Source organism: Meriones unguiculatus, chromosome 2 (genome assembly GCF_030254825.1).
Source record: "Meriones unguiculatus strain TT.TT164.6M chromosome 2, Bangor_MerUng_6.1, whole genome shotgun sequence".
In the NCBI taxonomy this organism is placed as follows: Eukaryota; Metazoa; Chordata; class Mammalia; order Rodentia; family Muridae; genus Meriones; species Meriones unguiculatus.
Window position 1 is genome coordinate 183406393 of NC_083350.1, and position 12827 is coordinate 183419219.

At 42.2% G+C, this 12827-nt stretch overlaps 1 protein-coding gene across 1 annotated transcript in view; it reads left to right on the forward strand.

The window, feature by feature from the left end:
• The first annotated feature begins 4319 nt into the window (after positions 1 to 4319).
• The window catches only part of Spmip2 (sperm microtubule inner protein 2), an 84834-nt gene continuing 76326 nt past the window's right edge, over positions 4320 to 12827 (forward strand). The window contains exons 1-2 of the mRNA XM_021653603.2: positions 4320 to 4380; positions 8015 to 8074. Of these exons, the coding sequence (XP_021509278.1) occupies positions 4320 to 4380; positions 8015 to 8074 (121 nt within the window). The remainder of the gene's footprint in view (positions 4381 to 8014; positions 8075 to 12827) is intronic.

Here is a 12827-nt window from a genome sequence, read left to right on the forward strand (position 1 = left end):
TTCCTGTTTTCTTCTTCTTCTGATGTCCATCCTCTTTGCCTTTCTGGATGGGGATTGGACGTTTTAGTTAGGGTCCTCTCTCTTGCTTAGTTTCTTTAGATGCACAGGTTTTAGTGGGTTTGTCCTATGTTGTATGTCTATATGAGTGAGTATATACCATGACAGACTAAGATCAGAAAGGAGAGGAGAACCTCCCCTATTAGTGGACTTGGGGAGTGGCATGCAAGCAGAGGGAGGAGGGAGGGTGGGGTTGGGAGGAGAGGAGGGAGGGGCTTATGGGGGGATGCAGAATGAATAAAGTGTAATTGATGAAAAATTAAAAAAAAAAACTAGCTGTTTACTAAATATATTACCGTAACCACCACTGTCCTTATTACATTTTACAGTCACCCTTGCATGAATACTTCATTATTAATATTGTATTATTAATTTTTGTCAGTGATTTAATCTATACATTAAAATTTAAGGTTATCTTTCAAAGCACTGGGTTTTGTCATGGCATCTTCATATATGTCGTTTTATTTTGTTCTCATTTGCTTTTCTCCCCACTGTCTCCCTCCCCAAACTTCTGTGTCTCTCTAGAATATTAGCTCATTGTTTTAAAATGTAGGATACAAAAAGAACGACCTGGATGAAAACACAATACAGCAAGGTTTGGCTGTGTGATTCGCAGTCAGTGGTGGCATGGAGGTTCAATGGCGGAGAGAACTTAAATCCCTGTTCAAGGGGCTCCGTTTCCAGCCTGCATTTGAAGGGTGTCCAATCACGCCAGCCACGAGAGAAAGACAAATCGCTGTTACTGTGTCTTCTCATCTTTTACATGGACGAAAACTGAAGCTGAACAATATGGCCAAACAGGCATTCTCAGAAGCTCTGGAATTCAAAATGATACAACCATTATGGAGCGGGACAATAAAAGTCTGTATGTCTTTCCCCTGAGACCAGCAATATTGCTGGAGACTAGACCAAAGATGTTGGCAAAATAGATGCAGATATGTGTGGAAATTATATCTTACAGCACTGTGTGTAAGAAAAACAAAAAATAGGAATAGTTCAAATGGTCATTAATAATTTACGAATAGGATGAATAAATGCAAATACATTCAACTGAATAGATTCCATCTGTACCCACAGGGTAAGAACTGATTTTTACCTAATTCTGTGTAAGGTAGATTAATTTTCAGATAAATAATGAATATGAAGTAAGGTGAGAAAAGTATGTTCAGCATATTACTGTTCCCTTAGGTGGAAGGGATATGATTACAAGTATGTGTACATGTATGTAGTTGTAGTTTTAAAAATGCTCCGGAAAAAGAAGAAATTATGAAATTAACAAAAATAAGTGTAGAGAACTTTAAAACATTATTTTAAAGAATATTTTTGGCTCTCGGATCTCACCGCTTCGGCAGTGGGGGTGTGAGCCCAAGCTGCAGCTTGTAATAGCTTGTAATAAAAAGATCCTCATGTGTTTTGCAATGGAAAAAAAAGAATATTTCTTATGAACCATGTAAATATGGTCCTTTAACTACAAAATTTTTAGGAAAATCCTTATAAACTGAAATAACCAACAAATGAACTTAAACATTTACTTACTTGGTAATAATTCCGAAGAGAACAATGAGCTGCATTCTCTCCTCTGTTTCTTTCTGGTCAGCATTTCGGTGGGGGAGTTGCTGACCCTGAATTTCAGAAAGTTCACAAGAGTCTTAGAATCAGCGCAGGGGCTTCCATCTGCATGGTGGCTTAGTGGGAGGCAATCAGTACAAAGCCAAGATCTTTTTATTTTTATTTATTTTTTCTGTGCAAGTTACAAATAATTGCTTTAAAACTTTATTTATTGTGTATGTATGTGTATTTGGTCTATGTTGTAGTAAATTTTAAAAAATGGCTGTTTGGGCTATATAATTTTTATTATTAGCCCTATGATTATCAGGGTAGTGTTATCTAGCCTGCTATCACAAATAATAAGACACAGACACCTGTTAGATTTGATAACTGCCTTATTACTTTGGGCCGGGCAGATATTCCTACCCACACTATTTAAATCACCTCACCATCCATCTCCCAGCCCCCATCCAATGCCATCCTGCTTAACTATCCTATCTTCAATCCATACTCTTTTAAATACTTGCTTTTATTCTTCATCTGGGCCTTTTCATACCACTATTGGAGTCCTTCCTCCTGGGACCATGAGGTTTCTTCTCCAGGCTAACCCATCATCGTCCTCCTTCTTCCCCTCTTCCAAGTCTGTCTGCCATGATCAACTCTTGAACCTCCAAAGCCTAGGAACATTAGCCATGCCTACCCCCTTCTGCCATGCCCAGGTATAGGCTGTTTAATCAACCAATCAGATATGTCTTAGGCAGGTTTACAAGACAAAAATAGGTGTGATCAGAGCAACCTCCAACAGGTCTAACTGTGAGTGTGCATGCCTTGTGCCCAAGAGGCCAGAGCAGGCATCAGATCTCCTGGGAGTGGTGCTGGAAATTGAACCTGTGTCCTCTTAACCTCTGAGCCATCTCGCCAGGTCCATAATTACTTTCTTTAATTTTGGTTTTCCTCCATCTTTTTCTCTTTGCAGCATTAATAAAACCACAGGCAAGCCACGTGCAGTAATGCGTCTGGAGTTCCAGTGACTTGGAGCTAAGGCAGGATAATCCAGCCTGGACAATGCAGCAGCAAAATACAAGGACACACCCAAACGGGCAGCTTCCTGTTGTCCTGCCTTCACCCCCAGTGCTTTCCTTTGAGACAAGGTCCTATCCTAGGCCAGCCTTGGACCCTCTATGTTGCCAAAGATGACCATGGACTTCTCATCCTCCTGCTTCCATTTCCCGAGCACACTGATTACAGACATGTGACACTAGGAATGTGTAGTAAGTCCCTGTCTGTCAGAACACGGTTCAGGAATGGAGTCCTATGAGAAGAATTCTGAGTGCTTGTGAGAAAACTCCAAGAAAACAAGACAAGAGTCTTGTGACCTCAGTTTCTTTAGAACATGGAATTGTTCTTGGAATGTGTTTTGTGCTCCTTTTAGGTGTGGTAGGTAGAAGTGAGTTTCCTTCAGATTTTTTCATTACAGTTGACTCTTGTTACTTGTTAGTGTGCCTCTGTGGGGAAACGTGTTTTTGCTGTGTGTGGTTTCTCCTTGTGATTGTACACTTTACTCAGCCGGCTCTGCTTACCCGCACAGTATGCATTGTTTGATGCTCTGAATAAAGTTGGCTACTGCAAGAGACTTTAGTTCACCTCGTTTGTCAGATTCACTGTCCCATGTTCCACTGCCTCTAGAATGGTGACACCTGTCTTACCTAAGACATTTCCAACTTGGCCACCTCAGACAATGGCTTTTCTTTTCTTTTCTTTTTTCTCTTTTCTTTCTTTCTTTCTTTCTTTCTTTCTCTCTCTCTCTCTTTCTTTCTTTCTTTCTTTCTTTCTTTCTTTCTTTCTTCTTCTTCTTCTTTTTGAGAACAAAGTGTTTTCATTTCTTTTTCTAATACAAAAGAGATTTATTGGATGGAGGTATAGAGAGAGAGAGAGAGACATAAGTGGGAGGCCCCCAGGAGAGAAACGGAGGCAGAGGGAGTGCAAGAAGCAGAGAGAGAGGCAGAGAGGCCAGAGTATTTCCAAAGTGAGGTATGTTGTTATGATCCAGGACCTCTGAACACAGTCATCAAGACTGGGCAGCCTCCGAGAGCAGAGAAGACTCTGCAACAACAGTGAACCCGTGTGTAGGCAAAGAATGGTATGATGCAGGCCCGAGTCAAAGGGAACAGTATGGATAACCAGGAATGCAAGGAAGATCTAATTCCAGTTGTCCACACTGGGTACAGAATTCATTGTTTGGAAGCACTGAGTGGTCAAACAGCAAGCATCCTGTGTGAGCATCCTGGTGCATGCATGTCTGTGCAGTCTAGTTGTCTCGGGACAAGCATACTGTATCTTTTCTGGTGAGAGTTTTTTTTCAAACGTGTTTAACCATGCTTTGTACTTTTCTTTCTTTTTTCACCCCACAATTGTAGTGTCCTGTAAGACATTCTTTGGAAGTGCTGAAAGACACTGGTGACAGAGCCTGCTAGGCTGTTCTAGGACTTCTGGTTGGATGCCGCTCTTGGGCAGACTCCAGTTCTGTCTGCTCTGGGACACCGGAACACAGAACCCTGGCAGAACGAACATCTGCTCCTCTTGTCATAAAACATCCTTGGTAACCACCCAGTTTCTTTCCACAGGGAGCGCAGAGATGCTGTGTTTGCCACTTCCTGGTTCACTGTTCTGAGGACATTCAGGCAGAATTGCAGGAAGAGGCTTAAGCTTCAGCCATGGCTTTATCCTACCGGGATCCGCTCTCTGACACAGTGGGAAAACGCATGATAGTCTCAGGTGAGCAGAGCCGCGGTGTTCACAGTCTCAGAGACCTAAACCATAGTCATGCTCACATACAGGGCACGGAATAATCACAGACTGTCGTCGAATACCCTGGGCCTGTCACTGAAAACTTGTGGCTATCAACAGGCCATTATAGATGCTGTCGGTCTACCAAAGCTAACTTTGACAAAGGAAGGTTTCTCTCTCTCTCTCTTTCTCTCTCTCTCTCTGTTTCTTTCTCTCTCTCTCTGTTTCTTTCTTTCTCTCTTTTCTTTCTTTCTTTCTTTCTTTCTTTCTTTCTTTCTTTCTTTCTTTCTTTCTTTCTTTTTGAGACAGGGTTTCTCTTTGTAGCCTTGACTCAATATGTGGACCAGGCTAGCCTCAAACTCTGCGTCTGCCTCCCAGAGTGCTGGGATTACAGGTGTGCACCACCGTGTCTGGTTTAATAACACAATACTCATGATTAGTGTAAGGAAAACTGCTTGATGTGAATAAGAAGCTATCTTGGTCACATTTTTCACTAATAGGGGTTTAGATTTCTTTCATCTTTTTTACACCTGGACATATTTTATGGATAAGAATTTGAGCAAAATTAAATAGATTACTTTTTAAATAAATGTCTTCAAATTCTAAGCACTATCCTTCATTTCTGTCTTTTTCGTTCTTTCTTTCTTTCTTTTCTTGAGAGAATCTCAGTCTGTAGTGTTGGCTGGCCTAGAATTCCCTATGTAGAGCAGGTTGAACCTGAACTAACAGAGATCTATCTTACTCTGCTTCTGGAGTGCTAGGGCTAACACATGCATATGACACTAAGCCAAAAAAAAAAAGTTTATAAAAAAAGAAGATATGTTTTAAACTTCACAGACGTGTTAGATTGTGTGTTTTATTCTTTCAACTTACACTTTCAGTGATTGGGCAGAGTGTGTGTATGTACAGTTATAACCAAATCTTAAAAAAAAAAAAAAGATGAATTAAGTCTTGAAGACATAAACGCAAATTTCCTATTTTATTTTATTTTTCAAATTCTGAGCATATCGAAAACCTCGCCGAGAGCAATTCACTACCCATTTACTGTGGGCACTTGCAAGTCTTCTCACTGATCTTATCCAATAGTCTTGTAAATCTTTTGGAGCTACAGAGCCAACTTTTCCAGCCTTAGAGTCTGTGTGAGGGAAGGCTCCCTTTGCTCCTGGCTTGCTATCGGTGGAGCACAGCAACCAGACCTCCCTCCACGGAGCAGCAGGTGATTCCAGAAGTGACAAACCAGGCTGAAAGGCAGGGGCTGTGCAAACACACTGGCTGGGGTAGGCGTGAGTGTGCAGTAGCCAAGAGCCCACGTTGGAGGTGGGGACATATGGAGCCAGAACCAGCGGGGAAGGAGTGGGCAAGGAGTGGTTCTCGGTGTCCCCTTCTGCACCTGAGAGCTTTCCTGCCATGGAGACGTCTTAATTAGCCCCTCAGAGGCGGGGTGGTAGTGGTGTCTGTTTTACAGTAAATTTTTGAAGTATAGAACATTTTCACGTCCCCACCCCAGCTTCCTCAATTATTTTATTATCTGGAGTTGATGGCTGAATCCCAGGTTAAGCATGTGCTTTTAATCCCAGCTCTCCGAAGTTAAGGACTTCTCATTAGCAGGATCACCTGATACAGTTCGTGGGCCAATTACAATGCACTATTATTAACAAAACATCAGCTGAAACTCACACTTTATTCAGATTTTTCTAGGCGTTACCTAATGTCCTTTTCTAGTCCAGAAGTCTGTCCCGTTACGCCTCCCAGGAGTCAATGCGCTGTGACAGTGTGACTATCTTTTTGCTTTTAGACCTTGTCAGTTTTAGAGTTCCTGCAGGTGTGTGTGTGTAGTTAAACTGGGATTACCGTATTTGGGGGAGAAGTCACCAAGGTAGAGTGACATTTGCATCACGTTGTACAAATCTGTAAGCTATCAGCATGAGTTACACTGTGGACACCTCATAGGTGTCCGCTGAAGTGAAAGTTATAGGTGTCTGAGCTGTGATGTTCCTTTTCTCCCCTCCCCCTACAGCGCAGGCTCTGCTTTTCCTTGGGGCTGAGATGTGTCCGTGCTTCACCAGAAACACCTGTGCACAAGAGCGTTGTCCATTCTTTGTCATATTTTCACTTAGTCACTTGTTTATGCTCATGAATATTTACTCTACCCTTTGGACTAAGAATGCTAAGAAATCGGTTTTGCAAAGTTGTCCCAGCTTTGGCCACTGTGTTCTTCCTGCTGTCTGCTATGCCCACGTTGGCAGACATCAGTGTGGATGCAGTTGGTTGACTTGTGTTGCGCCTCCTTTCCCTTTGGCTCCACTCCTAGAACTGACTGTTCCCTCAGGAGCCTTGGTCTCTTTGATCAGGTGCCAGGTGTGATCACTGCTGCTAGCGGGCAGCTTCTTTTAGACAGTTCAGACTGACAGAACACAAAATACGCATGTATTTGCTAACTTGCATAAGCATGTGTCTCTAGACAATCCTTTGTGTGGGCAGCCATCTGCATATTAAGCTCAAGATGAGAGTATGGGAGACAGGCTCTCCCTAGGTAGTCCAGGCGGGCCTTGAACTCACAATCCTGACACATTTAGCCTTCCCAGGCCTGTCTCTTCTGCTGGGTTTATTGCTGGCTAAATTCAGGCTTGTGACTTGACTGTTCTCAGTGCACAGGTCCCCATGTCTGCTCAGTTTTAAGCACTGTTCCTTCTAACATGGCACCTATCCAGTGCCATCTATAGAGGGACAAAATGGAACTCCTCCCCACTGAAAACCCAGCCCAGAGGCAGCATTATCTTAGCAAAACCTGCCATTGGATTTGAGGCCTGTGAGGGCTTGTGGGAAGAGCTTCTGTCTCCTTCTCCCAGGGCCACCAGGCTCACCTTTCTCATGAGGCTTCTGCTGCCTCCCCTGCAGGCACTGAGGTGGGATGGCTGGCTTCTGCCTCGTCCCCCTCTGCCCCTTCCTTCTGCCCCATCAATACTTTGTGAAGTTTTGGGGTTCTTCCTTTCTTTCTCTCTTTGTAATAAAGCCTACATTTTCTTTTCTTAATATAATTTTTATTAATTCTTTGAGAATTTCATACAGTGCATTTTAAACATATTCACAGCCCCCCCCCCAATTTCTTTCTCCACCCATCTTTGACATTTTTTCTTTTGTGTTTCCTTTCCCCAACAAGCCTAGTTTGTGTGGCTCAGGTAGTTTCGGGAGTTGGTTCTGTCCTGTCATGTGGTTGACCTACTAGGGGGTCATAGGGGGTCACATAAAAAAAAAAAAAAAAGCTGACTTTCTTCTCCCAGCAGCTGTCAAATGCCAATGGCCCCTCAGCTAGTGGAGGGATTCAATGTTTGCCTGCCTTCTTCTATGCTGGGTAATTAACACAGAGACCCTTACCTGGTCCATGTGAAGACAATGAGAGACTGTGGAGAACTCAGCCCAGAGTAAGCCTCTGTTTTCTAACTCTGGCTCTCCTTCACCAAATCACATGGGAGGCTGTTTCTCGTCCTCAAGATGAATTTTAATCTTGGGTCTAACTGTAATCCTTTTCCCTGGGATCATTCCGGCCTCTTCCTTTTGCTTATCTTGACTGGAGTCTCAGCTCCAGTGTGAGAAATGTGTTTCCGCTACCATTTTCTTCTAGCCCAGGATCCAGAATCTGTTATTAGCCAGACCTGCGGGCAAAACTTCAGCAGCCAGTATGGTGCGTCCTTACAGTTCCTTTAGGCTGTTCTTACAGACACCTCATTTCTAGCTCCTACGCTCAGCACCCTTTCAGTTTTTGGTTTTCTTGAGATAGGACTTTTCTGGTTTAGCCCTGCCTGTTCTGGAAGTCACCCTGTGGACCAGGCTGGCCTCAAACTCAGAGAGATCTGCCTGCCTCTGCCTCCTGAGTGCTGGCATTAAAGGGGTGTGCCACCACTGCCGGGCTAGGTCTGCATCATTTCTTCTCCTTTCGTCATCCTTTCTTCTTCTTTTACTGAAGTTGTTGCCCACATTTGCAGTATAAAGTTTTGTTGTTTTGTTTTTTGTCAGTCTGAATACTGTCTAGCACCTTCATCCTTGCACCCCCTAAGTAATTTTTTTTATTGTCATACATTGATTTGTCCCTGTATGCTGTATATTTTCAGGGCTTTTGACAACTTGATAAGGATATATAGCCATTGCATAGACTCATACAGAGCAGCTCAACCGTCTAAAGTCACCCCTTGCTTCACTTACTCATTTCTTCTCTCTTCTCCCCTTACATTCCTGCCAACCACTGACATTTTTACTCTGTACCCTTGCCATTAAACCAGAGTTAGGTAGAAGGATCCCCTTATCCCATGGGTTTGAAACTATACTACCCATTTATATAGTTAATGGACAAAACATGAGAGCCTGTCTGAAAACCAAACAAAATGTAAACTAAGCTAATAAACTACCACACTCACAAGTATGGATTATAACCTGGTCCGTTCTATAACGTCCCCTAGCTGGAATCATACCATGAGCTTGTTAGAGCTGTGGCTTTCTTTTATTACACAAATAAAAGGGCTTTCATTGCTAAATATCACATTGTGTGGCAACTCTTCCTTTTGCTCATCCACGTACATTTGGAAGGATGTCTTCCAGATCAGGGCACTTGTGAAAGGAATCTCTGGAAACATTTGTATTCACGCTTTTAGATAGACATCTTCAAATCAATTTGATATAAATACCTAGATGCCTGGTTGGTGGGTTAGATGCTTGGCTTGTGCTCTAATGTCCTTTGAATTGCTGTGAAAAACACCAGGACCAAAAGCACCTTCGGGGGGGGGGAGGAAATGGTTTATTTGGCTTACGTGTCCAAGATCATAGTCCATCATTGAGGGAAGACAGGGTAGGGATTCAAGGCAGGAGCCTGGAGGCAGGAGCCTGGAGGCAGGAGCCTGGAGGCAGGAGCCTGGACACAGGAGCTGAAGCAGAGACCAGGGAGGAGTGCTGCTTACTGACTTGTTCCCCATGGCTTGCTCAGTTTGCTTTCTTACAGACTGAGGACCACCTGCCCACTGGTGGCACCACCCACTGTGGACTAGACCTTCCCACATCAACCAAGAAAATGTCCCACAGACTTGCCTACAAGGCAATCTGATGAGACAGATTCTCAGGTTTCCCTCTTCCCAGATAACATACACAAACACCAACACAAAACAAAACAACAAAAATCCAGCCAGTACCACTTCTAAGAAGTAGCCCAACTATCTTCTAAATTAACTCTACCATTTTGCGTGCCTACTAGCAGGGAGCCAAAATCCATGCTGCTCTGTATCTTGGTCATCACATGTGACTCTACTTTTACTTTTATTTTATCTCTCTATTTTTATTTTAACTATCCCAATAAATGTGCACTTGCTGTGTGAACTCGTAATTCTCTACCAGTCAGCAATTCTTCACATATTTCCATACACTTACTTGCTGTCCCTTTTCTCTGTTGGCATCTTACATTTCAGCTAACCCACTTTATAATGAGTGGGGTAGTTTTGGTTTCTTATCGCTGAGTCTTAAGAATTTTCCGTGTGTCTTGGAAAGAATTCTGTCTAGTCCTCATAGGACTTGTCTCTTAACATGCTGTCAATTTATAACCAGACCCCAGAGTACTGTCAGGGAAGGAGAGATGGCTCTGTGGTTGAGAGAACTTGCTGCTAACTGACTAGCAAAATGGACAGTTGGCTCTTGTTGGGCAAGGGCCACTGTGGAAGCAGGTGCAGATTCCAGAGCAGTGACCACTGCAAAAATGCTAGTTAAAACAGGGTCTAAATAGTCTGCTTTCTAGTAAGAACCTGATGCAGTTTTAATGAAAACCTGCTATGCAAAATGACTATACCACATATCATTAAGGTACACAGGAACCATAAGAAAGGAAGGCTGCTGATGCAAGAGGAGGCTCTTAAGAGCAGAGGTACTTATTACACAATTGGAGAGGATACAATTGATTCAGGTAATTTAGAGGCACCCCCAACTCTCTTGAACTGAGGGACTTGTAGTCAATAGAATATGTGTAGTGTTAACACAGGCAGCTAGTCCAAACAGTCATCATTGTTCATCTTCTCTAAGCGTCCCGCAGATGACCACATTGCCTAGGGCTGTGGCTAACAGCCTTAGGTCTACTTGAGCCTTTCCTCTTGTAGACAGTGTAATAGGACATGGCATGGAGGGGATCCTTGGAAGTTACCTTCATCCAAACCAGGTGGTACCTCAGGACAAGCTGGCCAGCACCTCAGGTTGTCCCTTGAGAAGCACAGATTTCTTTAGAATCATGGAATTCACCACTCAAGGGGAGGGGGCGTTCCATCCTAAAACGAAGGGGCTAGAGTTACATTACATGCTGGGAAATGGCCATCCAATGGAGTGATCTGTGGGTGATTAGATACTGGAAAACTCAAGTGATGAATGAATTGTTGATGTCAGACCCCAAAGTCGTAGGCCTTATGGGTCATTCAGATGTGAGGGACGCTTCTGTATTGACCCTGGATGGCCACAAAGAGGAATGGCAGATGATGTCCCAGTTAAAAAAAAAAAAAAAGCACAGGGCACTTGAAAGACCACTTATATCAGTCTGATATTTTTAACCTATGCAATACATTTAATAGCCAAATATTTTAAAATAAAATAACATACATTTTGGCCAGTTTTTTGTAATTGCTAATCATAGACATTAGAAACTTTACAGAATAAAAAACTAGAAAGCAGCCAGGTGAGATGATGCACACCTGTAATCCCAGCACTTAAAGAGATCCAACTCACAGCTGGATCTCTGTGAGTTTGAGAACAGCCTGGTCTACAAAGTGAGTCCAGGACAGCCAAGGCTACACAGAGAAATCCTGTCTCAAAAAAGCAAAACAAAACAAAACAAAAAACCTAGAATGGTTTTACAACTTATAAAGGTCTTAATCAATTACTTGAGATATATAGAGGATAAGACAAACATAATATATATGATATTGGTTTTTATTTTGTAAACATTCATCCATCTTAATCTTTATACATAAATTATTTTTTCTTTTATTTTTATAACTTTTTAAATTGAGATTTTATACTCATATAGAAAGATCTTTTTAATTTTTTATATAAAGTTGTTTGGGATGGCCTGTTTATCTCTTCTTTTTGTGAAGGAGTATTAACATTTAATTGTTCTTTAGGCAGGATCAGAAGGTAAGAGAGAGCAGTTGTTTATCATAGAAGATAGGCGGGAAGCCCTATATTAGATCTTTAAAACCATTTTGTTTGTTTGTAAAAAGACTGTAGATTTTTAAATCCTTTAATGTTTATATTTATATTTGTATATACATTTATTAATATATGAGGCATATTTAAAGGCCAGACATGGGTTATTCATATCTAAAAGGGGGACAATTGTGTAATAGGAGAGTGTGTTCTGGAGGAGAAGCAATCAACTCTTCAGTCTTCAGGACCCAGCAGCTCTTCAGTGGTGGCAGCTTGTCATTCTCCTTTGATTTTCTGTTGAACTCAAAGTGCTATCTCTCTTTGTTAGTATGGCAGTGTAATGTATAGTATAAAAACCATATCCCAATCAAAACATTTAAATTGTAAAATAAACATTTTTTTTTAGCTCACAGAAGCTGAGACAGTAAGTAAACAAATAAAATGCAACTGCTGTTTTTAAAATGAACCTAGGTTCATTTCCCAGCATCCACGTAGCCATTTTTGCGCCTATTACACTTTGTAGTTCATCACCCAATCCAGTCCTTCCTTTCCTTAAGCCAAGTTAGTGGATGTCACTGCCAACCATATAAAACTCTTGGACGCGTAAGATCTCTTCGAATTTATGGGTCTTTTCTTAATTTCATACATACATTTATATATTTCAGATTTTCTCATCATCATTGATAAGCTTCATGTTGTTTTCACCTCATGTTGAAATACCATCTTCACATTTTTATATTTTATATTTAATTTAGAAATGTTCACTCTTTTACAAATATGTGAACTTCTTTTCCACGTTGATGGTTTGGGGATGGAGCACTGGGCCTCACACATGGCGGGCCAGTGCTCTCATACCGGGGTACACTCCCAGCTGCTTGAATCCTTTGCCTTATTCTTTTTCTTTTTTCTGTTTTCTTTTATGTATGTCAGTGTTGGTGTGTGTGCATATGCATATGCAAAAGTGTGGCCATATGAATATGCAGGTACCTATGCGTGCATGTGAGTGCATGTGCGTGTGCGTGTGCGTGTGTGTGTGTGTGTGTGTGTGTGTGTGTGTGTCTGTATGTGTGAGTAGGCCAGATGTTGACATCCAGTATCTTTTCTGCACTGTACTTTTTGAGACCGGGCTTCTCCCTGATCTGAGCTTCTTGATTCAGCTAGATGATTTGGGAGGCCAGCTCCAGGGGCCCTTCTTCCTTCCTCCGCCTTGGATCACCGCACGTTTTACTTGAGTTCTGCGGCATCAAATCCAGGTCCTCAAATAGCACTCG